This window comes from Aethalodelphis obliquidens, unplaced genomic scaffold, assembly GCF_003676395.1.
Source record: "Aethalodelphis obliquidens isolate GAN/ISIS:26980383/991018 unplaced genomic scaffold, ASM367639v1 scaffold3, whole genome shotgun sequence".
Taxonomy (NCBI): domain Eukaryota; kingdom Metazoa; phylum Chordata; class Mammalia; order Artiodactyla; family Delphinidae; genus Aethalodelphis; species Aethalodelphis obliquidens.
In genome coordinates, this window is record NW_020837947.1 from 78660444 (window position 1) to 78682703 (window position 22260).

At 41.3% G+C, this 22260-nt stretch overlaps 1 protein-coding gene across 1 annotated transcript; it reads left to right on the forward strand.

The window, feature by feature from the left end:
* Positions 1-1584: 1584 nt before the first annotated feature.
* CGAS (cyclic GMP-AMP synthase) lies at positions 1585-21981 on the forward strand. Its single transcript, XM_027092453.1, has 5 exons — positions 1585-4868; positions 8996-9215; positions 10442-10684; positions 17815-17917; positions 20802-21981. Exons 1-5 carry the CDS (start codon positions 4230-4232, stop codon positions 21151-21153), a joined length of 1557 nt encoding a protein of 518 aa, XP_026948254.1. The 5' UTR covers positions 1585-4229; the 3' UTR covers positions 21154-21981.
* Positions 21982-22260: the final 279 nt, after the last annotated feature.

Genomic DNA, 22260 nt, shown 5'->3' on the forward strand with positions numbered 1-22260 from the left:
CTTTGTTTACCAACATGGCAGGCAGCATTCTTAGTTCACGTTTCTAATTTTTTGATATTATGATCATCCTTGTACATATATCTTTTTAAAATTATGGAACTCTTTATTTATTTTTATTTTTGGCTGCGTTGGGTCTTCGTTGCTGTGTGCGGGCTTTCCCTAGTTGCGGCGAGCGGGGGCTACTCTTCGTTGCGGTGTGCGGGCTTCTCATTGCGGTGGTTTCTCTTACTGCAGGGCACGGTCTCTAGCCGCACGGGCTTCAGTAGTTGTGGTTCGTGGGCTCTAGAGCGCAGGCTCGGTAGTTGTGGCTCACGGGCTTAGTTGCTCCGCTGCATGTGGGATCTTCCCAGACCAGGGCTCGAACCCGTGTCCCCTGCATTGCCAGGCGGATTCTTAACCACTGTGCCACCAGGGAAGCACCGACTCTTCAATGTTTAAATTTTTGATAACTGCTAAATTAACTTTCTAAAAACTTTGTATCAGGTTGTACGAACTGTGTAAGATTATTTCATCACACTGTAGCCAGCACTGGATTTTAAGTTTTAATTTTAAATATATTTTCATTATTTTTTAATGAAAATGTGATCATACTATCTATGACCTATATACATTGTATTGTGATCTGCTTTTTACATAATAGATTATCATGGACATTTTTCTATGCTAACAAATACAGGTTTATGTCTTTTTTTTTTTTTCTCGGTACGCGGGCCTCTCACTTCCGTGGCCTCTCCCGTTGTGGAGCACAGGCTCTGGACACGCAGGCTCAGCGACCATGGCTCATGGGCCCAGCCGCTCCGCGGCACGTGGGATCTTCCCGGACCGGGGCACGAACCCGTGTCCCCTGCATCGGCAGGTGGACTCTCAACCACTGCGCCACCAGGGAAGCCCTCATTCTTTTTTTTATGGCTGAGCGATATTCCATTGTGTATATATATACCACATGTTCTTTATCCATTCATCTGTTGATGGACATCTCGGTTGCTTCCATGTCTTGTTCACAGCCATTTCTTGATTCACTTTCTTATCTTCTAAGACATCAATATTTTCTGGTTTTCCTCCTATTTTTCTGGTCTCTCCTTCTCATTTTGCTGGTTCTTCCTCCTTGAGCACTGCACTCTAGCCCAAGGGCACAACCAAACCAATCCCCAAATCCCATCTTTAGGGTTTTATCTCCTGGGACCACTCCCAGTTCCAATTCTGTAGCAGTCTGGGTCCTATCAGGAGATAGAAATCACTCAGTAGATTAAACAGGAGATGTTTAATATAATAATAATTAACTATAATAAAAGAATAACTATAAGGAAACTATATATGGTACCCTAGGGCTGAGGGAGAGTACCCAAGGAAGAATAAACTAAGAAGGGATTCAGGGCATCCCTGGTGGCGCAGTGGTTGAGAGTCCACCTACCGACGCAGGGGACACGGGTTCGTGCCCCGGTCCGGGAAGATCCCACATGCCGCGGAGCCGCTGGGACCGTGAGTCATGGCCGCTGAGCCTACGCTTCCAGAGCCTGTGCTCCGCAATGGGAGAGGCCACAGCAGTGAGAGGCCCCAGTACCGCAAAAAAAAAAAAAAAAAAGAAGGGATTCAGATCTCAAGGGCAGGAGGCCTTTAGAGAGCATGGGCTACATAACATAGGGGTCTTGCAGAAGGATCAAATGCCTGGTATGGGACCCTGTGGATAACAGGCAGCTGTATGTAGGTCAGGCAGGAATCTTGGTTTCCCTGCCTAGTATGCTTTAGATAGGTTATGGCCAGGCCAAGGCTGCAAGGTCCCAGAGGGATCATTTTGCAGGCTTTACCAGATGTTCTCACACCCACAAGTCTGACCTTCACCCTGTCAATCCCCTTCCACTCCCTCTGTTATGTTGGAGATTGCAGGAAACCTCTTTCTCCTGCAATGTTCCTCCAGCAACTTCTACTGAGAAAAGTTAACATAGTGGGCACTTTAAAAGAGAAATGCTTAAAGGAATTCTGTTGTTTATCAGAAAGCATTTATTGAAGGGTTTGTTTGGAGCTGAGAGGCAGTAAGTTGATAACCCACACATCACCTCAAAGTTCATAAGCTCCAGCCACACTGGTTGTTGTTTGAACAACTAGGCATAGTCCCACTTTACGTCCTTTGCATTAACTTTTCCTTCTTCTGGAACACTCTTCCCCTGGGTATCCCCTCCTTTAAATCTTTGCTCAAATGTCACTCTCTCGCTATTTTAGTATTGTACCATTCCTCACTCCTGATTATTCCTGCACTATTTTTTCCTTTTTCAATATAGCTCATCCTTTTTTACTATATGGGATAATTTACATATGTATTATGTTTATTGTCTGTTTCTCCCTGACAGAATGCAAGCTCCAGGAAGACAAGGATCTTTGTTTATCAATATCTCCCAAGAGCCTAGAACTGAGCTTGGCACATAGTATTTGTGCCAAATATTTGTTGAGTGACTGAGTGAATTACTGAGACAAACATGAGATATAAAGGAGAAGATATAAAATCATCTAGTTAAAATATATACCCACATCTCTTGTTTTTCCCTACTAGATAAAATCCAAACTCGTTATCAAGATTCAACTAAAAAGTCATTCCTTCTATAATTTGGACACTGATTGCTGCTGCAAGATTGAGCAAGAAACAAGTTTTCCTCCTTTGACAGGTCAGCAGAAGAGGTATTTGATTCTGGTCTGGTTGATTGCTGCCTGCACGTTTTCGGTTAAGCTAACACCAGTGCACTTTAGAAGACTTTGGAAACAGCTGGAAGACAGCATTAAGCCAGCTATAGAGGCATTTACAGGATTCCATGACAAGCACGGAGCCCTTGGAGAGCAAAAATAGACCCGTAGAGCAGAGGTCTTCAGTCTGGAGCAGGCATACTCCTGCACATCCTGGAAGACAGCCCAAGTACACCTGCAGTTTTAAGGAAACGGCTTTCCACATTTCAACTTACATTTCCCTGAAATTGGTCTGCTTGACAACAAGTCTGATTACACAATAGTCCTCCTTCCATTTTACAAAAGAAAAACATCTCTTACATCACAGTTCAAAGAGAAGGACATAGGAAAATACTGGTTTCAAAGAAAACTTTTGAAAAGGTAATCAAGGCATTTTTGTCCATTGACAGATGAATGGAAAACAAAATGTGGTACATACGTACAATGAAATTATTCAGCCTTAAAAAGGAAGGCTGACACCTGCTCCAACATAGATAAACCTTGAGGACTTTATATTAAGTGAATAAGCCCATCACAAAAGGACAAATACTGTATGACTCCACTTACATGAGGTACCCAGAGTGTCAAATTCAGAGACAGAAAATAGAAGGGCTCTTACCAGAAGCCGGAGAGAGCAGGGGGAATGGGGTGTTAATGGCTTAGTGGGTAGAGTTTCTGTTTTTCAAGATGAAGAGTTCTGAGATGGATAGTGGAGATGGTTTCACACAGAACTGTACACTTAAAAATGGTTAGGATGGTTAAAAAGAAAACTACCAGGCACGTTAAACCTAGGGGCTTCCTGTCAAATACGTATTTCTGTAAACGATTTGGCTTTAGACAGCGATACTTGAAAGCCTGTATTAAGATACTCTTGAATCACAACGCCAAAGCAGTATGGATTATTTAAAATGCACGTGCCATTTTTTGATGGGCTTTTGAGAACCAGTGGCTAAAACTCACCAATAGGAACTTCACAGTTTAAGATTGTGCGTGCTTTTACAAAATCAAATAATATGAAATATTTATTCCAATTATAGTCAATCCACATCTCATTCCATCTAGTAAAAATTTTATTTTCTATTTCCCTTTAATAAAAAAAAATGCTTTATTTAAACTTACACTGAAAAAGTTTCTCTGTCAACTTCAATGTGCGAGAAGGTGTTATAGTTTCCCCCAAATTTTGTAGGCGCTACGCCGGCAAATGCGTCTGGCTTTCAAAGCTCGCGAAGGTGTTGTGCGCTGCCCTGGGTTGGGTTTTTGCGGTTCCCAAGCCGCCGGTACCGCTCCACGCGAAGGCGAGAAAGTGGGCGACTGCGCGAGCGCCGTGGGCCCGCCCCTCCGCGGCGGGGGCGTGGCTCCCCGTGGCCACCTGGCTCTGGGCTCTTCTTCCGCGAAGCGTTTGGTGAGTTCCCGCCAGATGTTGAAGTTTCACTTCCAATCGCCACTGCTGGCTCCTCCTCCCAAGGCCTTTTTCCGAAGCCGAGTCTTCTCCCTCTGGGGAGACGAGAGCGCCAGCAATGGCCCCGCGGCGCAGAAAGGCGACGGGAGCAGCTTCGGAGGCGGAAGCCGCCGCCCCCAGGGTCTCGGCGCCGCGTGTGAAGGGCGCCCCGACCGAGCCTAGAGAGTCCCCGGCCGTCCCTGAGGCCGCCCGGCCCAGCGCGCGGAGGTGCGGCCCCGCCAGGCCGTCGGGATCCCGGAGGGAGAAGAGCGGCCCGGAACCCCAGGAGAAGCGGCAGGTACGCGCGCGGGCGGTACGCGCGCGGGCTGCCCGCGCCGAGGACCGGGTGGAAGGTCCGCCTGCTCGGACCGAAGGGGTGATGCCTCCCGCGGCCCCGGGGCCGCCCCTTCCCAGGCGTGCATCTCGCCGCGAGGGCACCGCGCACTCCGCTCGGGAGCGGAGACCTCAGCCCGGGCCCACGGAGGTCCCCGGCCCGCTGGTCCCAGTCTCCAGTCTCGGGCGCGGGAAGGAGGCGCCCGGCGCCTGGAAGCCCCGGGCGGTATTGGACAAGTTGAGGCTGAGCCGCCAGGAAATCTCTGAGGCGGCGGAGGTAGTGAACAGGCTCACGGACCACCTGCTGCGGAGACTGCAGAGCTGTGAGTCCGAGTTCAAAGGCGTCGCGCTGCTGCCCACCGGGAGCTACTACGAGCGCGTGAAGGTGAGCTGCGCCGCGCCTCCGCTGCAGTTCCCGCGGCTCATATCCACCTCCTACGCGCCCCTCACTTCCCTTCGGAAGTAACTCAGACTCGTGTTCTTTTGTGGTCTGTGACATAGCTGTTTTGTTTCGGCTTCCCATATAGATTGCAAGCTCCATTGTCACAGAACGTTTTGCACAACTTTGAACCCTTATACGGCTGCTCATTTTATTGCTATGGACTCAGTGATACTTGTTTAGCGCAGAAAGATGGTGTATGTATCGGTCTTTGGATCTTAAAACTCTTTTAGCACTGAAGACCACTCATATAATTCCATCTAAAGCTTCTTGAAAGCCAAGTGAGCAAAACTTGCATCAGACTAATCTGCCTGGAGCATGATTCTTACTACATAAATGTCGATCAGTTCTATTATGTGGAGGGTCCAAAGGGAAGAGAAAGTTATTAGTTAGAACTAGAGAACGAAAAGACAGAGAACGGTCTCCCATCAGAACCACTCTCCTTTTTATTTATTTATTTTTTAAAACTTTTTATTTCGTTTTGGAGTATAGTTGATTAACAATGTTGTGTTAGTTTCGGGAGTACAGAAAAGTGATTCAGTTATACATATACATGTATCTATTCTTTTTCAAATTCTTTTCCTGTTTAGGTTGTTACTTTATATTGAGCAGAGTTCCCTGTGCTATACAGTAGGTCCTTGTTGGTTATCCACTTTAAATATAGCAGTACCCCTCTCCTTTTGAAAATCAAGCTGATGGAAGGAAATTCAGTGAAATTTGTTTTATCTAAAACATGTATTGCTTTTAAAAAACTGGTTATAAAAGGTATATACGTGTTCATTGTAGAGTTGACCCACTGCCTGCTCTCAGTAGGTTCCCACAGCACAACAGTACCCCTGCTCCATACCTCTTTCCTCAGCCTCTCCCGTATTTGCCCCTGTTCCGTGTTGATGTCCCTGGAAATTTCAGAAAAGCATATAGAAGAACAGTATTATTCCTGTTTGTTTTATTCACCGTTATTTTGGTGTATTTTCTTCTGTTATGCATACACTTAAATTTCAAAGTTGGATTCCAAACTTTATAATTGGTAAAGGGATCGACAAAAGACACTTCTCATTAACTCTTTTACTTGGATTCATATTGACGCATTTCCATTCATGTATTTTATTGTAATATTATCAAATTCTAGGTGAAAATCTGGAAGTTTTCTTGTAGAAATTCCCCGTGGGATTTCCAGTTTATAATGTTCTTTTTGTCCATCCCCAGCAGCTCACCCCCGCCTCCCTCTAAGCCACCATCATCTTTCACCTGAATTTTGCCTTTCCAATCTCCTTATTTGCCTTCTTATAATATCTCCACAGAGGCCAGAGTAAATTTTTAAAAATACAAAGCTAAAACCTGGCTTCTCAATGAACATGATGGAATAAAATCTGAACTCCTTTCCAGGATCTACAGGTCCTCGCAGAATCTGAGCCCCGGCCTCCGCTTCAACTTCATTTCATGTCACTCTTCCCCTTGTCCACATGGACTGATTTTTGTTTCTTGAGCTAAAATTTTGAAAGACTTGACAATTCCAAGTTTGGAGGAGATGTGGAGCAACTGAAACTCCCTTGCATTAATGCTGGGAGGATAAATTGTTACTACCTCTTGAAAACTGACATTTTTTTCTAAAGTTCAAGATTTGCCTGTCCTGTGGTCCAACAGCCCCACTCCTGGGCACATATACAATAGCAACGGGTGCTCATGGCCGCCCAAAGGCATATGTAAGAATGCTCAGAACAACTTTGTAACAGTTAAACTCAGAACTATCTGTAGTAGTTAAAAACTGGAAACAACCCAAATACTCAACAACAGAATAAGTAAATCTATTTTGGTATATTCCATTAATTCAGTGGAATACTACACAGAATGAAAAAGAACAAACTACCACTATAGACAGAACGATATAGATGAATCTCACAGCGTTAAATGAAAGAAGTCAGGTATAAAGGGTACCTACTATATGATTCAGTTTATATGATGTTCCCAAACAGGCAAACCTAACCTATGGTATTAGAAGTCGGAGTTCTGGCTGCTCTTGGTGGAGGGTTTCTGGGCAGGAGTGGGAATGCTGCTGGGGATGGGAAAAGGGCAATTTAGGGTGCCCTCAAGGCTCACTGTCCTTACTGGGATTCAACCTTTTTTTTTTTTTTTTTTGCGGTACGCAGGCCTCTCACTGTTGTGGCCTCTCCCATTGCGGAGCACAGGCTCCGGACGCGCAGGCTCAGCAGCCATGGCTCACGGGCCCAGCCGCTCCGCGGCATGTGGGATCTTCCCGGATCGGGGCACGAACGCGTGTCCCCTGCATCGGCAGGCGGACTCTCAACCGCTGCACCACCAGGGAAGCCCTCGACCATTTTTCTTGAATAAATCCTCCTTGGATTGTTGCAAGCCTTTGGTTAATTTACAAAGACCTGAAAAAGTTGAATTTGACCTTTTCTGCCCACGTTCTTGTTACTTTTATGGAAAAGTGGATTTTCAGAGGCTTTTACTTCATCCCACTGATGGCATTTCACGTGTTTGTTTCACCCCCATAGTATGTCCTAGTCAGCTTGGGCTGCCATAGTAAAATATCATCGACTGAGTGGCTTAAACAACAGACATTTATTTTCTCATGGTTCTGGAGGCTGGAAGTCCATGATCAGGGTGCCAGAACGGTTAGGTTCTGGTGAGGGCTGTCGTCCTGGTTTGCAGATAGCCGCCTTCTCCCTGGGTCCTCGCTGTGTTTCTCAGAGCATGTGTGCAGAGACATAGCAACCAATCTCACTTCATCTAAGTCCACCAGTCCTATCAACTAGGACCCTACCCTCATGATCTCATTTAACCTTCATTATTTCCTAAAAGCCCTGTCTCCAGGTACAGTTAGTTACGTTGGGGGTTAGGGCTTCAATATATGAATTTTGAGAGGACACGGTTCACTGCACAGCACGGTACATCTCAGTTTGGACTAGCCACGTTCACATGGTCAAAAGACATAGGGCAGGGCTTCCCCGGTGGCGCAGTGGTTAAGAATCCGCCTGCCAATGCAGGGGACACGGGTTCGAGCCCTGGTCTGGGAAGATCCCACATGCCACGGAGCAACTAAACCCGCACGCCACAACTACTGAGTCTGCGCTCTAGAGCCCGAGAGCCACAACTACTGAAGCCTGCGGGCCTAGAGCCCGTGCTCCACAACAAGAGAAGCCACCACAATGAGAAACCCGTGTACCACAACGAAGAGTAGCTCCCGCTCACTGCAACTAGAGAAAGCCCGCGTGCAGCAACAAAGACCCAACGCAGCCAAAAATAAATAAATAAATAATTTTTTAAAAAAACGACATAGGGCTACCAGATACTGTGTTGAATAGTACAGTCCAATAGCTGTACTTGAAGCATACTCCTAATGAGTAAAACACTTGTGCATTTTTAATATAGGAAAATAATCATTTATTATAATTGCTGTAATTATTATTGTGGTGATGAAGAAGATTCTTTGAAGTTCTTATTTATTTATTTATTTTTGGCCATGCTGCACGGCTCGTGGGATCTTAGCTCCCTGACCAGGGATGGAACCCATGCCCTTGGCAGTGAAAGCATGGAGTCCTAACCACTGGACCGCCAGGGAATTCCCTGAAGCTCTTAAAATGCTGTGGTTCAAAGACATTAATGTAGTTAGTGTATGACTTGGAGCTCATACTCATTTGGCTGACTGTTAGCTGTAAGGAGAGGGCCCTTGCTCAACTAGCCAGGAGGTAACTACACATATTTTTGAGACCAGTGACAGGGGGCTGGCTCAGTGTGTAGCTTGTAACTTAAAAGGTAGCACCTTAAATTTCTTTAATTTTATCAAGCTTTAATCTCAGGAAAAAACTGGTACAGATTTTTAAAGCTTGCATATTATTTTTAATTGTTTTTAAGAAAATGCGTATAGAACCTACAAACTGAAGCCAATACTCTTCACCTAGCTCCCCTAGTCTCACTCCCAGAGGGTATAAATATTAGAAATCTTGCTTTTCATGGTAGGATTTTAAGTGGAAATTTTAAGGAAAAAAATTGTAGTTGGTTGGAAAATATTCACAAGCATACACATTGGTGCTATTTTTACTGTTTCTTAGATTTCTGCTCCTAATGAATTTGACGTTATGTTCAAACTGGAGGTCCCCCGAATTCAACTGGAAGAATATTACAACAGTGGTGCTCATTACTTTGTGAAGTTCAAAAGAAATCCCAAAGGAAATCCTCTGGGTCAGTTTTTAGAAGGGGAAATATTATCAGCTTCTAAGATGCTGTCCAAGTTTAGGAAAATCATTAAGGAAGAAATTAAAAATATTGAAGGTAAGATCTTTGACTTTTGATTCTTAAAGATCTAATCATATCTACTAATTGCCTCTCCTGATCTTTCTTGATCTCCCTGCAGCAGACTGTTGACTACTACCTCCTAGAAACAACTCTTTGCTCTTGATTTTAGTCTACTATATTTTCTTGGTATTCTTCCTAAATGTTGATTGACTCCATTTTGTTTGTTTTTTTGGTGTTTTTTTTTTTTTTTTTTTTGCAATGCATGCTTTGAAGGGAGTGAACTGGGAGAAGTGGTAGCAGTTGGGGACACGAACCCGTGTCCCCCGCATTGGCAGGCGGACTCTCAACCACTGCGCCACCAGGGAAGCCCTAACTCTGTACTCTTTGATGAACATCTTCCCACTTCTCCCACCTCCCCGCCCCTGGTAACCTCCATTCTACAGTCTACTTCTCTGTGTTTGACTTTCTTAGCTTCTCCATATAAATGAGGTCATGCACTTTGCTTAGCACAACGACCTCCAGGTTCATCCATATTGTCACAAATGGCAGGATTTCCTTCCTTGTTAAGGCTGAATAATATTCCATTGTCTATATATGCCACAACCTCTTTACCCATTCGTGCATCAGAGGACACCTAGGTTGTCTCAAGCATCTTGGCTGTTGTGAATAATGCTGCAGTGAACAGTGCTTGCTCCCTGGGTCCTGGTGCTCACTGCCTCTCTGTATGACACGCCTCCATCCTCCGGGCTGGGCTGTTGCTGTTTTGTTTTTTTCAGTTTGGCCGTGCCACACAGCTTGCAGGTTCTTAGTTCCCCGACGAGGGCTTGAACCTGTGCCCTTGGCAGCAAAAGCGTGGAGTCCTAACGACTGGACCGCCAGGGAATTCCCGCTGAGGGCTTCTGAATCACCCCTCTCCTCCCTGCTGCTCATCTGGCCTCTTATGTAGGCTTCCCTCCAAACCACTGTACACAAATTTAAATGAAAATTTAATCACAGCACTCCCAAACCCCAAAGTCTTTGGGGGCTACTCGTTTTATATACCAGCCAGAATCTTGATAATATACCCCATAATGGGTATCATCAATAAATACTGGCTCAATGAGTAAAACACTGCCTTGTGGGGTCATTTTCTTCTTTAGAACTAATTTTCATCTTACACTTAGTACTTATGGATCTCCAGTTATAGCTATGTTATTTTCCCTGTGTTTTTAGAGAAAAGTGGAATGATAAGCCCTTTCTTCTTTATTAATATGTTTAAACAGATACAGATGTCATGGTGGAGAGGAAGAGAAGAGGGAGCCCTGCAGTAACACTTCTGGTTAGAAAACCTAAAGAAATATCTGTCGATATAATCCTGGCTTTGGAATCCAAAAGCAGCTGGCCTGCTAGCACCATGGAAGGCCTGCCCATCAGTAACTGGCTTGGAGCAAAAGTCAGGAACAGTTTAAGACGACGGCCATTTTACCTGGTACCCAAGCATGCAAAGGAAGGAAGTGGTTTTCAAGGTATCTTGACCATGAAGGTTAACTTAAAAGACGTCCATATAAAAGAGTCGTTAATGTTACATACTAGGGCAGTGAAAGATCAACTCGTGCTATTGGCATTTCAAGAGCCATTAGGCTAAACAGGCTACAAGATGGGAGTTTGGTGATAGATGGAATTGAAAAGGGCATAATTGTAATGGTAATGTCAAGTACTCAGCTTTAAAATGTCTACTAGCCCATGTTTGAATGTTGTTTTTGTTTTTTTGTTTTTAATAAAGAAAAGCAAGTACTGGCCTTGGAGTCAGACTGCCCTGGATCTGCATCCTGAGGCTTCTTCCCTTACTAGCTGTGTGATCTGGGGCTAGTTATCGAGCCCTGCTAAACCTGTTTGCTCATCTGTATATGTTTTTATTACACTAAAAAATATACAGATTCCTTCAAACTTGTAATCATCCATAGTTTACTTTATCTAACATAGGAGATTGAATGTCAACTAAGTACAAGTATCGTTACACACAAAATAAACCTAGAAGGTATGTCTTTGCATTGAAGTTCATTTTCAGAATGATACTTTATGAGCATGGCAGGGACTGTATACACATTTCATCATATTTCTCAATACCTCATGTCAAAGCATAGATGCAGTAAGTGCTAAAATAGAAAAAAAATCAATAAAACTACAATATTCCCAGATATCTAAACTATCTGCCCAGCATTTTAAATTTATTTAAATATTTTAAAAAGTTATTCATCAATTTCAATTTTGACATTCCAATCAATGAACATGCAAAGCTTTATTTAAAAAAAAATAATTCATACACTGTTGATGGAAGTGTAATACGGTACGATCCCTTTGAGAAAAGGTCTGGCAGTTTCTTAAAAGGTTAAACATATATCTTCCCTAATCCAGCATTAAGTCCATAACACATTTATATAAGAATATATGTACTAGCCCAAATCTGGAAATAGCCCAGAAGTCCATCAAAAGATAATGGATAAACAAACTGTAGTATATTCGTAAAATGGAATACTACTCAACAACAAAAAACAATGAACCACTGATAAGAGGATGGATGAATACTAAAAACATTAAGACAGGTGAAAGAAAACAGAAACAAAGGGTCCATGCTGTATGATCTCAATTATAGTAAGTTCTAGAACAAGCAGAATTTATCTATGGTTTTTTAAAAATTAGAGCAGAGGTTGCCTGAGGTGCTGGGGGTTGATTAGGAAGGGACAGGAGAGAACTTTCTAGGGTGATGATAACTTTTTGATGCGGGTTTAAAAAGATCCCACATGCTGCAACTAAAAATCCTGCTTGCCTCAAGGAAGATCCCGCACGCGGCAACAAAGAACACATGTGTGGCAGCAAAGAACCCACGTGCCACAACTAAGACCCAACACAACCAAATAAATAAATGAAAGAAAACAAAAAACAAATGACACAGGTGTAGTCATTTGTCAAAACTCATCAAATGCTACATTTAAGGTGTGTGCATTTCACTGTTTGCAAATCTTACCTAAAAAATCACACACGCAAATAAATATTGAACTCCAGTTCATAATATTCATGCTGAAGTGTTTATGGGTAAAGTATTCTACTTAGTTCCACAACTTGTTTTATTTTTTAAATTTTTTAAACAAATATTTATTTATTTATTTGGCTGCGTCAGGTCTTCACAGAATCTTTGTTGTGGCATGCAGGATCTTTGGCTGTGGTACGCAGGCTCCAGAGCACACGGGCTCAGTAGTTGTGGTGTGTGGGCTTAGTTGCCTGGCGGCATGTGGGATCTTAACTCCCCGACCAGGGATCGAACCCGCATCCGCTGCATTGGACGGTGGATTCTTAACCACTGGACCACCAGGGAAGTCCCCATCCACAACTTGTTTCAAAATAACAGTTTTCTTAAAAAAAAAGAATTTATGGATGGATAGATAAATATGTGATAAAGCAAGTATAGCAAAACATTAATTGTAGAATGTAGGTGGTAGGCATGTGAATGTTTACTATAAAATTCTTTCAACTTTTTCTGTATATTTTTGAAGGATTTCAAAATACTAAGTTTAAACCCACTTGAAAAAATTCCTCCAGGTGGTTAAGCTACCCAACTCAGTATGCTTAAATTCATTGTTTTCATTATTGTTTCTAATTTTAGGTATTGGAATTAAATTTTAATTTAGCTTTGTTTCATAAATTTATAAAGCATTCACATGGTTCCAAAGTCAAAGCTACAGAAAAAAGTATTCTTAGGGAAACATAGCTTCCCTTTATGTTTCCTCTACACTCTTCTCTCCTTCTCTGATTGGAAGCCCTATAATTGTTTTCAGTTCACCTTTCATTTTTAAAAAGTACAAGTAAATACATATATATATATATGTATATATATTCATATGCAACACCCCCTCTTTAAAAAGTACTTTTCTATTTTCACTTAATAAGATATCTAGGTTATCACTCCATAGCTCTGTGTAGAGATAGCACTCGTTCCTTTTTTAAAAAAAATTCTATACTGTTTTTAAAGGTTACTTTCCATTTACAGTTACTACAAAATATTAGCTGTACTTCCCGTGTTGTACACTACACCCTTGTAGCCTATCTTATATCCAGTAGTTTGTATCTGCCCCTCCCCCCCCACTGATTACCACTCATTTGTTCTCTATCTGTGAGTCGTCTTCTTTTTTGTTATCTTCACTAGTTTGTTTTATTTTTTAGATTCTACATGTAAATTACGTCATACAGTATTAGTCTTTCTCTGTCTGACTTATTTCACTTAGCATAATGCCCTCCAAGTCCATCCATGTTGCTGCAAATGGCAAACTTTCGTTCTTTTTTATGGCTGAGTAGTATTGCACTGTATATATATACCGCGTCTTCTTTATCCATTCATCTGTTGATGGACACTTAGGTTGCTTCTGTATCTTGGCAATTGTGAATAATGCTGCTGTGAACATTGAGGTGCATGTATCTTTTCGAATTAGTGTTTTTGTTTTTTTTGAGCACCCATTCCTTTTTATAGTCTGTTTTCACAGCTGGTCAAGGAATAGTAAATCCATATCTAATTTTGCTGGTATTGCCAAAATCACCTCCGTGCAGAATTCACCAATTTGCATTCCCACAGAAGTGTATGAGAGTTCCCATTTCACCCTCAGCTTTAACAACAGAACTCATTAAACCCTTTGGAATTTTTGCCAATAATCCAAAAAGAGAGAAATGATACTTCAACATGGTTGTTTAAAATAAACTTTTAATTTTAGAATAGTTTAAGATTTGCAGAAAAAGTACAAAGATGATATAGAGAGTTGCTGTATACCGCATACCTATTTCCCATTATTAGCATCTTACATTAATATGACACATTTGTCATAATTAACGAACCAATATTGGTATAGTCTTGTTAATTAAAGTCCATACTTTACTCAGATTTCCTTGATTTTTACCTAATGTCCTTTTTCTGTTCCAAGATCCCATCTAGGATACCACATTGCATTTAGTTGTCACGCCTCCTTAGCCTCCTCTTGACTGTGACAGTTTCACAGTCTTGCCTTGTATTTGATGACCTTGACAGTTTTGAGGAGTACCAGTCAGATATTCTGTGGAACGTCCCTCGTTTGGCATGTGTCTCATGCTTTTCTTGTGGGTTAGACTGGAGTTCTGAGTTTGGTGGAGGAGGACCGCAGAGTTGAAATGCCATTCTCATCCTATTACATCAAGGGTACATTGTGAGTATGACTTAGCACTGCTGGTGTGGACCTCGATCACCTGGCTGAGGGAGTGTTTGCCAGGTTTCTCGACTGTTAATATCCTCTCTTTCCCCCTTTTCATACTGTGTTATTTGGAAGGAAGTCACTGTGCACAGCTCACACTTAAGCTCACCTCTTTATTTTTTTTTAAATTATTTATTTTTATTCGTTTGTGCCGGGTCTTAGTTGTGGCTCACGTGCTCCTTAGTTGCGGCATGCGAACTCTTAGTTGCGGCATGCATGTGGGATCTAGTTCCCTGAGCAGGGATCAAACCCAGGCCCCCTGCATTGGGAGTGTGGAGTCTTAACCACTGTACCACCAGGGAAGTCCCTAAGCTCACCTCTTCAAGAGCAGAGTATTTACACAAATTATTTGATATTCTGCATTGGAGATTTATGTCTCTTCTCTCCCATTTTTTTTTCGGTACACGGGCCTCTCACTGTTGTGGCCTCTCCCATGCGGAGCACAGGCTCCAGACGCGCAGGCTCAGCGGCCATGGCTCACGGGCCCAGCCGCTCCGCGGCATGTGGGATCCTCCCGGACCAGGGCACGAACCCGTGTCCCCTGCATCGGCAGGCGGACTCTCAACCACTGCGCCACCAGGGAAGCCCTCTTCTCTCCCATTTATTTATTTACTAAAATCATATCACTATGGACTCATGGATATTTGTCTCGTATTTTGGGCTATAATTCAATACTGCTTTCATTTTGTTGCTTAAATTGTTCCAGCTTTGGCCTTGAGGAGCTCTTTCATTTGGCTCCTGTGTCCTTTTGACAAACGTCCCATAATTGTGGGGTTTGTTTTGTTTTCAGCACTAACTCACTTTCTGGTACTACAAGATGCTCCAGGCTCATCTTGTGTATTTCTTGCTTCAGTCCTAGAATCAGCCATTTCTCCAAGGAACACTGTATCCTTTTATTGGAGAGTGTACTAGAGCCATGACCTGGGTGCTATGTGTGCTCTGCTGGAGTAGCAGAGGAAATACATGTATGATTACTAACCGCAGCATATGCACAGCTCTGTAGGTATTTCCGTGTGTCACCACCTGTATCTGTTTTAAGTGGTACATGAATTCACACTGATGTCTCGAACTGTAATCCGTTATCACGTGGATCATTCTACCTTCTCTCCTTGCTCTCTGTAACCTCTCATCCCAACAGCGAGAAACCTGGCTCCCACCATCTGCCACCCACCTACTCCATTGTTCCTTGTTCAGTTCCAATCCACATGTATGGATGGTTCGGAATTGTAAATCTATTCCCCTGTGTGCACAGTGCATGTGTACAGTTCCTTTTGCCTTCAGTCTTACAGACCCCATTTCCAAAGTAACTTAGGTCAACACCTTTTGCCCCCATGCCGTTCAGGGAGTTTGTGTCACACATTCGTAATACAGTTTGAGTCCCTTTTCGCAGTCTACATTACTTCTTGAGATCCCTTGACCTTCTAAGTGGCTTTTTAACAGTTTGTGTATGTTAAGGTTCACTCTCTGTGCCATGAAGCTCTGTTGGTTTTGACAAATGCATTGCATCGTGTATCTACCGTTACATGATACCAATAGTTTCACTTCCCTAAAAAGTCCCTGTGCTTCACTTATTCAACCCTCTGCATCCCAAACCTCTGGCAACCGCTGACCTGTTTACCATCTCTATAGTTTGCCTTTTTCAAAATGGCATAAATGGATGTTGTACATGGATTTATACAGCAGCTATGAGCACACCTATCTCTGTGCCACCTTCCCCATATATTTATTGTCTGTATATTGTGTAGGCTTTAGTATACTCTTTATTCTGTCCCCCCAAAGTCTTTGTCTGTCCTTGAGCTATACCATATTGTCATATATAATATGACTTTATAAGCCTTGATATCTGCTCTCCCACTTTGTCCTTCTTAAAGAGTGATTTAGATATTCTTGACCCTTTTATTTTCATAAAAATGCTGGTATCATCTTGTCAAGGTCTACAGAAACATTGTTTTTGGAGTTTTGATTGTGAGTGCGTTGACTCTATAGATGAATTTGGGGAGACTTGATATATTTACAATAATGAGTCTTCTAATTCATGTGCAGGTGCACATCTCCATTATTTAGATTTCCTCTAATACTTTCCAGTGAAGTTTTTTGTGGGTTTTGTGGGGGTTTTTTTTGCGGTACGCGGGCCTCTCACTGTTGTGGCCTCTCCCGTTGCGGAGCACAGGCTCCGGACGCGCAGGCGCAGCGGCCATGGCTCACGGGCCCAGCCGCTCCGCGGCATGTGGGATCTTCCTGGACCGGGTCACGAACCCGTGTCCCCTGCATCGGCAGGCAGACTCTCAACCACTGCACCACCAGGGAAGCCCATCAGTGAAGTTTTTGAATTTTCTCCACAGAAAGTTTATATGTCTTTTGTTAGATTTACTCATAGGCAATTGTAACTTTTTATTATGAAAAATTTTAAACCAATAGAAAAGTAGACTGAAGAATATATTGAACTCATGCATACCTGTCACCCAGCTTCTTTTGTATTTTCTACATATACAGTTATATCATCTATCAGTAATGATAGCTTTCATTTTTCCTTCTCTTACTGTGCTTGCTAGGGTAGCCAATGCATGTTGAACAGAAATAGGGATAGCACACAGCCTGCCTTCCTGATTTCAAAGAAAAAACTTCTACATTTTACATTAGATTATCATGTTGCTATGGGTTTTTTTTTATAATCTACCTGTTATTAGATCAGGTTTCCATCCACATTTAACTTACTGAGAGGTGTTTTCTTTTAATGATGAATGAATGTTAAATTTTATTAGCTGTACTTTCTGCTTCTGTTGAGTTGATCATATGTTTTTCCCCTATTCTGTTAATGTGACAGATTATATTGATTGATTTTTAAAATTATAAACCAATTTCTGATTAAAACAAGATAGTGATAGGATGGTCAGAGCTTAAAAGAGCTATCCATGGTTAAAACTTGGGGAGAAGGGGGAGATCATTCTATTCTTACATAAACTCGCAAAAAATAGAAAAAAAGGAAATGTTCCCTGGTTCATTTTACGTGAATACCCAAACTTGCAAGGATGGTATAAAAGGATAAACAAAAAACTTCAATCAATCAATTCAAATTATTATTGAAACAAAACGTCAACAGACTGTATTTAGCAATATATGAAAGGTAATACGTCTCACCATGGCTAAATGTATTAAGCCCTGAGTTCTCCCCCCAGTTTTTTTTCTATCTTGGCACATTGTTTGCTTGTTCAAATCACTTGTTTTAATATGTAATCACATTATTTATCTGTTCACTTCTTTTGGTCTATCTCCCTCTAGAAATTTTTCAGGATGATATTTTAATGATGGAAATCATTTAAATATTGTGTTGTTTATATTGTTTGTTTTTGGTAAAGTGCTTTTCTATTTTTCTTTTGGAAATTAAGAAGAAACATGGCGTCTGTCCTTCTCTCACATTGAAAAGGAAATTTTGAAAAATCACGGAAAATCTAAAACATGCTGTGAAATTGATGGAGTGAAATGTTGCAGGTAACCTCCTTATTTTGTGAAATGACAGATTATCAATAGAATGCTTAGTTCTTTGTTGACTCCATAGTTTAAACCTGAAGATGATCATTGCTGGCTTGAGTCCTGGGGACAGTGCATGGCTGGATTGACCTGGAGTATTAGAGTGTAAGAATGAAACCAAGGAAGCCAGGTCCAAGGGACTAAGGAATAGTGTTGTTAGAAGGCAATGGTAGGACTTCCCTGGTGCTCCAGTGGTTAAGATGCTAAGCTCCCAACACAGGGGGCCCGGGTTTGATCCCTGGTCAGGGAACTAGATCCTGCATGCCACAACTAAGAGCCTGCATGCCACAACTAAAGGATCCCGCACGCGGCAACGAAGATCCCGCGTGCGTGCCACAACTAAGACCCAGCACAGCCAAACAAATAAATAATTAAAATTAAAATAAAAAAAGAAGGCAGTGCTGGGGAGCATAGTCCTGAGCCTGGATTATATGGATGTAGATGTATGAAAGTAGGACAGAGCGAAGGGTGTGAACACTAGTCATGACCAGCTGTGACAATTGGATTTGTCTTAGTGTTCTGGTTGCTTCAAGGTAATGAATATTAATGTTGCATAATGGGAGGAGACCAAAGGACCACTCTTATTGGATGCTGGTGCTTGCTTTGAGGTGGTTTGGCTGTGTTGAAGGCCAGGGACTGACCAGGTAAATTTGAAACAACACTGAGAGATGGGTAATTATTTTTCTTGGTAGCATAGACACCATAAAGAACTGAGCTTGAAAAGGAATCATTCATTTGAGTTCCTAAAGTTGTCTGGAATAAGGATCACAAAAGTTAAAAGGTTAAAACAAGAATGCCCAATGTGCAGGCACAGGAAGTTCTTTAAGGCTTCATATGCAGGCTTTGAAGCAAGCATTAAGAAAAATATATTGTTGATTAGGCTTAGTAATTTTATAAACGTTAAATTTTGTCAACTGCTAAATAACTGGATGATCAATGTAAACCAAAATAAGACAAAATCATTTTATAAAAATTAAAACAAGATTTTTCTAGGTACTAAATAACTGGATAATATAAATATCTGCCGGTTTCATGTAGTTGAATTAATCCTGATAGAATAAAACACTTAAGCCAGGAATGGGGAAGAGGAAAGGAAAAAATAGGTTCTTGAAACTTTAAAGCATGTATTTGAAAAAATAATTAAGTTTTAGAATGACTCTGTAATTATATTATTTATATATATTGGGTTGGCCAAAAGGTTCGTTCAGTTTTTTCTGTAAGATGGCTCTAGTAGCACTTAGTTGTCTTTAACATCATTTGAAACAATTTTGTTAGATTGTATTGACAGCTGTCATATCAATGTGCATTTAAAAAAAAGCTTATCAAAGTCGGTGAATTTTTGTGTATCCATTTTAATATTGAAGATGGAAGGAAAAAAGCAACATTTTTGGCATATCATACTTTATTATTTCAAGAAAGGTAAAAACGCAACTGTGAAACGCAAAAAAAGATTTGTGCAGTGTGTGGAGAAGGTGCTGTGACTGATCGAACATGTCAGTAGTGGTTTGCGAAGTTTCATGCTGGAGATTTCTCGCTGGACAATGCTCCACAGTCGGGTAGACTAGTTGAAGTTGATAGTGATCAAATCGAGACATTAATTGAGAACAATGAACGTTATACCACGCAGGAGATAGCCGACATGCTCAAAATATCCAAATCAAACATTGAAAATCATTTGCACCAGCTTGGTTATGTTCACTGCTTTGGTGTTTAACTTATGGGTTCCACATAAGTTAAGTGAAAAAACCTTCTTGACCATATTTCCGCATGCGATTCTCTATTGAAATGTAACGAAAACGTTCCGTTTTTAAAACAAATTTGTGACGGGTGATAAAAAGTGGATACTGTACAATAATGTGGAATGGAGGAGATCGTGGGGCAAGCAAAGTGAACCACCACCAACCACACCAAAGGCTGGTCTTCATCCAAAGAAGGTGATGTTGTGTATATGGTGGGATTGGAACAGAGTCCCCTATTATGAGCTCCTTCTGGAAAACCAAACAATTCCAACAGTACAGCTCCCAATTACACCAACTGAAAGCAGCACTGACGAAAAGCGTCCAGAATTAGTCAACAGAAAATGCATAATCTTCCATCAGGATAATGCAAGACCTCATTTTTCTTTTCTTTTCTTTTTTTTTTTTTTGCGGTACGCGGGCCTCTCACTGTTGTGGCCTCTCCCTCTGCGGAGCACAGGCTCCAGACGCGCAGGCTCAGCGGCCATGGCCCACGGGCCCAGCTGCTCCGTGGCACGTGGGATCCTCCCGGACCGGGGCACGAACCCGTGTCCCCTGCATCGGCAGGCGGACTCTCAACCACTGCGCCACCAGGGAAGCCCAAGACCTCATATTTCTTTGAGGCGAAAACTGTTACGGCTTGGCTGGGAAGTTCTGATTCATCCGCCGTATTCAGCAGACATTGCACCTGCGGATTTCCATTTATTTCGGTCTTTACAAAATTCTCTTAATGGAAAAAATTTCGATTCCCTGGAAGACTGTGACAGTTCTGGGACCTGGAACAGTTCTTTGCTCAAAAAGATAAAAAGTTTTGGGAAGATGGAATTACGAAGTTGCCTGAAAAATGGCAGAAGGTAGTGGAGCAAAACAGTGAATACGTTGTTCAATAAAGTTCTTGGTGAAAACGAAAAATGTGTCTTTTACTTAAAAACCAAAGGAACTTTTTGGCCAACCCAATATCTTTATTGTTTTTTGTATCTATATGTATTATAATATCTGTATTGTTTGCTATATCTCTGTGTTTTTCCTGTAAGATAGCTAAAGTTCTTTGTGGAATGAAACAGGTTGTAAAGAAGTAAAAATAAATGGTTTTCTTTTTTATTCAACAGGAAAGAGTGTTTAAAACTAATGAAATATCTTTTAGAACAACTGAAAAAAAAGTTTGGAAACCGAAAGGAACTGGATAAGTTCTGTTCTTATCACGTGAAAACTGCCTTCTTTCACGTCTGTACCCAGGACCCAGATGACAGTCAGTGGCACTCCAAGGATTTGGAGCTCTGCTTTGATAACTGTGTGACATACTTTCTTCAGTGCCTCAAGACAGAACAACTTGAGCATTATTTCATTCCTGAAGTCAATCTCTTCTCTCGAGACCATATTGACAAGCTAAGTAAAGAATTTCTGTCAAAGCAAATTGAATATGAAAGAAACAATGGATTTCCAGTTTTTGGTGAATTTTGAAATTGTATTTTTAAAAAGAATCAAGAATTAGAGTGACTTTATAATCATTGAAATGCATCACAGCAATGATTGACTAAAATGATTATTCAGCTCTCCGTTTCTCTTCATAAACTCTAATCAATATAAAAGGATGGATTATCCTAGGAAACAGATTATTCAAGGAATAAGAAGCAAAGGAGTATTTAAAATATAAAAGCTTTACCAGAGTGGCATGAAAAGAAGGACAAAATACATATCACCTCAATTAAATTCATCAAGCACTGACTGAACACCACCTCTCACCTAGCACAGATGTGTGGAAGGAGGCAAGGTCATTGCCTCCACGAACTGGTAGGTTTTGTTTAACATACAAATATGTTTGGAAGCCATGTCCTGTCCTATGTGTTAGGATAGGTAAGAAGGAAATGAAAAAATAGGTTCTGTGTGTCCTGGGAAATTCTTAATCTTTCATAGAAAAATATAGGATACTTTTCTACACATGGCTAAATATAAAACATAACTTACTTTCTTTTAAGTAATACTTTTATATGTATTTCTGAAAAGGCAATACACACATGGTACAAAACTCAAAGAAAAGGGTATGGGATAAAATGCCATCCTCTCTCCTTTGCACTTAGGCAGCATTCAACTTGAGGCAGTTGCTGTCTGTTAACTTTTTCCTATTCAGATATTTTGCACATTTTCTTACTGGCTTTTTTTAATTGTTTTCTCATTGTCATTTTGTTGTCATTCTCATATCATGAATAACTTCTGTGTAGACTGTCTACACCAATTTTTGTGTCTTCTAGTGAGAAAGGTTTTAAAATTAAAATATTGAATGTATCAGTCTTCTTTATGCTTGTGCATTTTTTGTTATCTTCAACAAGTTAATGTGTTTGAATGTACTAAAAGTTGGACATTTGGAGGAGAGTTTTGGGGACAGTGTATGATAAATAAATAGAAACTTAGGCAAACAAAAAAATCCAAGCTACTTTTAACTCCAGGAAAAAAGGAATGTGTGCAAGAAAACTAATCATAGTCTAATTTGAGAATATTACTCAACTGTAAGTATTTGTGAATTCAAAGTAATATTATAACTATTGACTATTAACCTTATCAGGATTATGA

Coding starts and splice junctions, on each gene's coding strand:
- CGAS (XM_027092453.1), top strand. CDS start 4,230: ATGGCCCCGCGGCGCAGAAAGGCGACGGGAGCAGCTTCGGAGGCGGAA. Junction 9,216..10,441: donor AGAAATTAAAAATATTGAAG/GTAAGATCTTTG, acceptor ATGTTTAAACAG/ATACAGATGTCATGGTGGAG. Junction 17,918..20,801: donor GATGGAGTGAAATGTTGCAG/GTAACCTCCTTA, acceptor TTTATTCAACAG/GAAAGAGTGTTTAAAACTAA.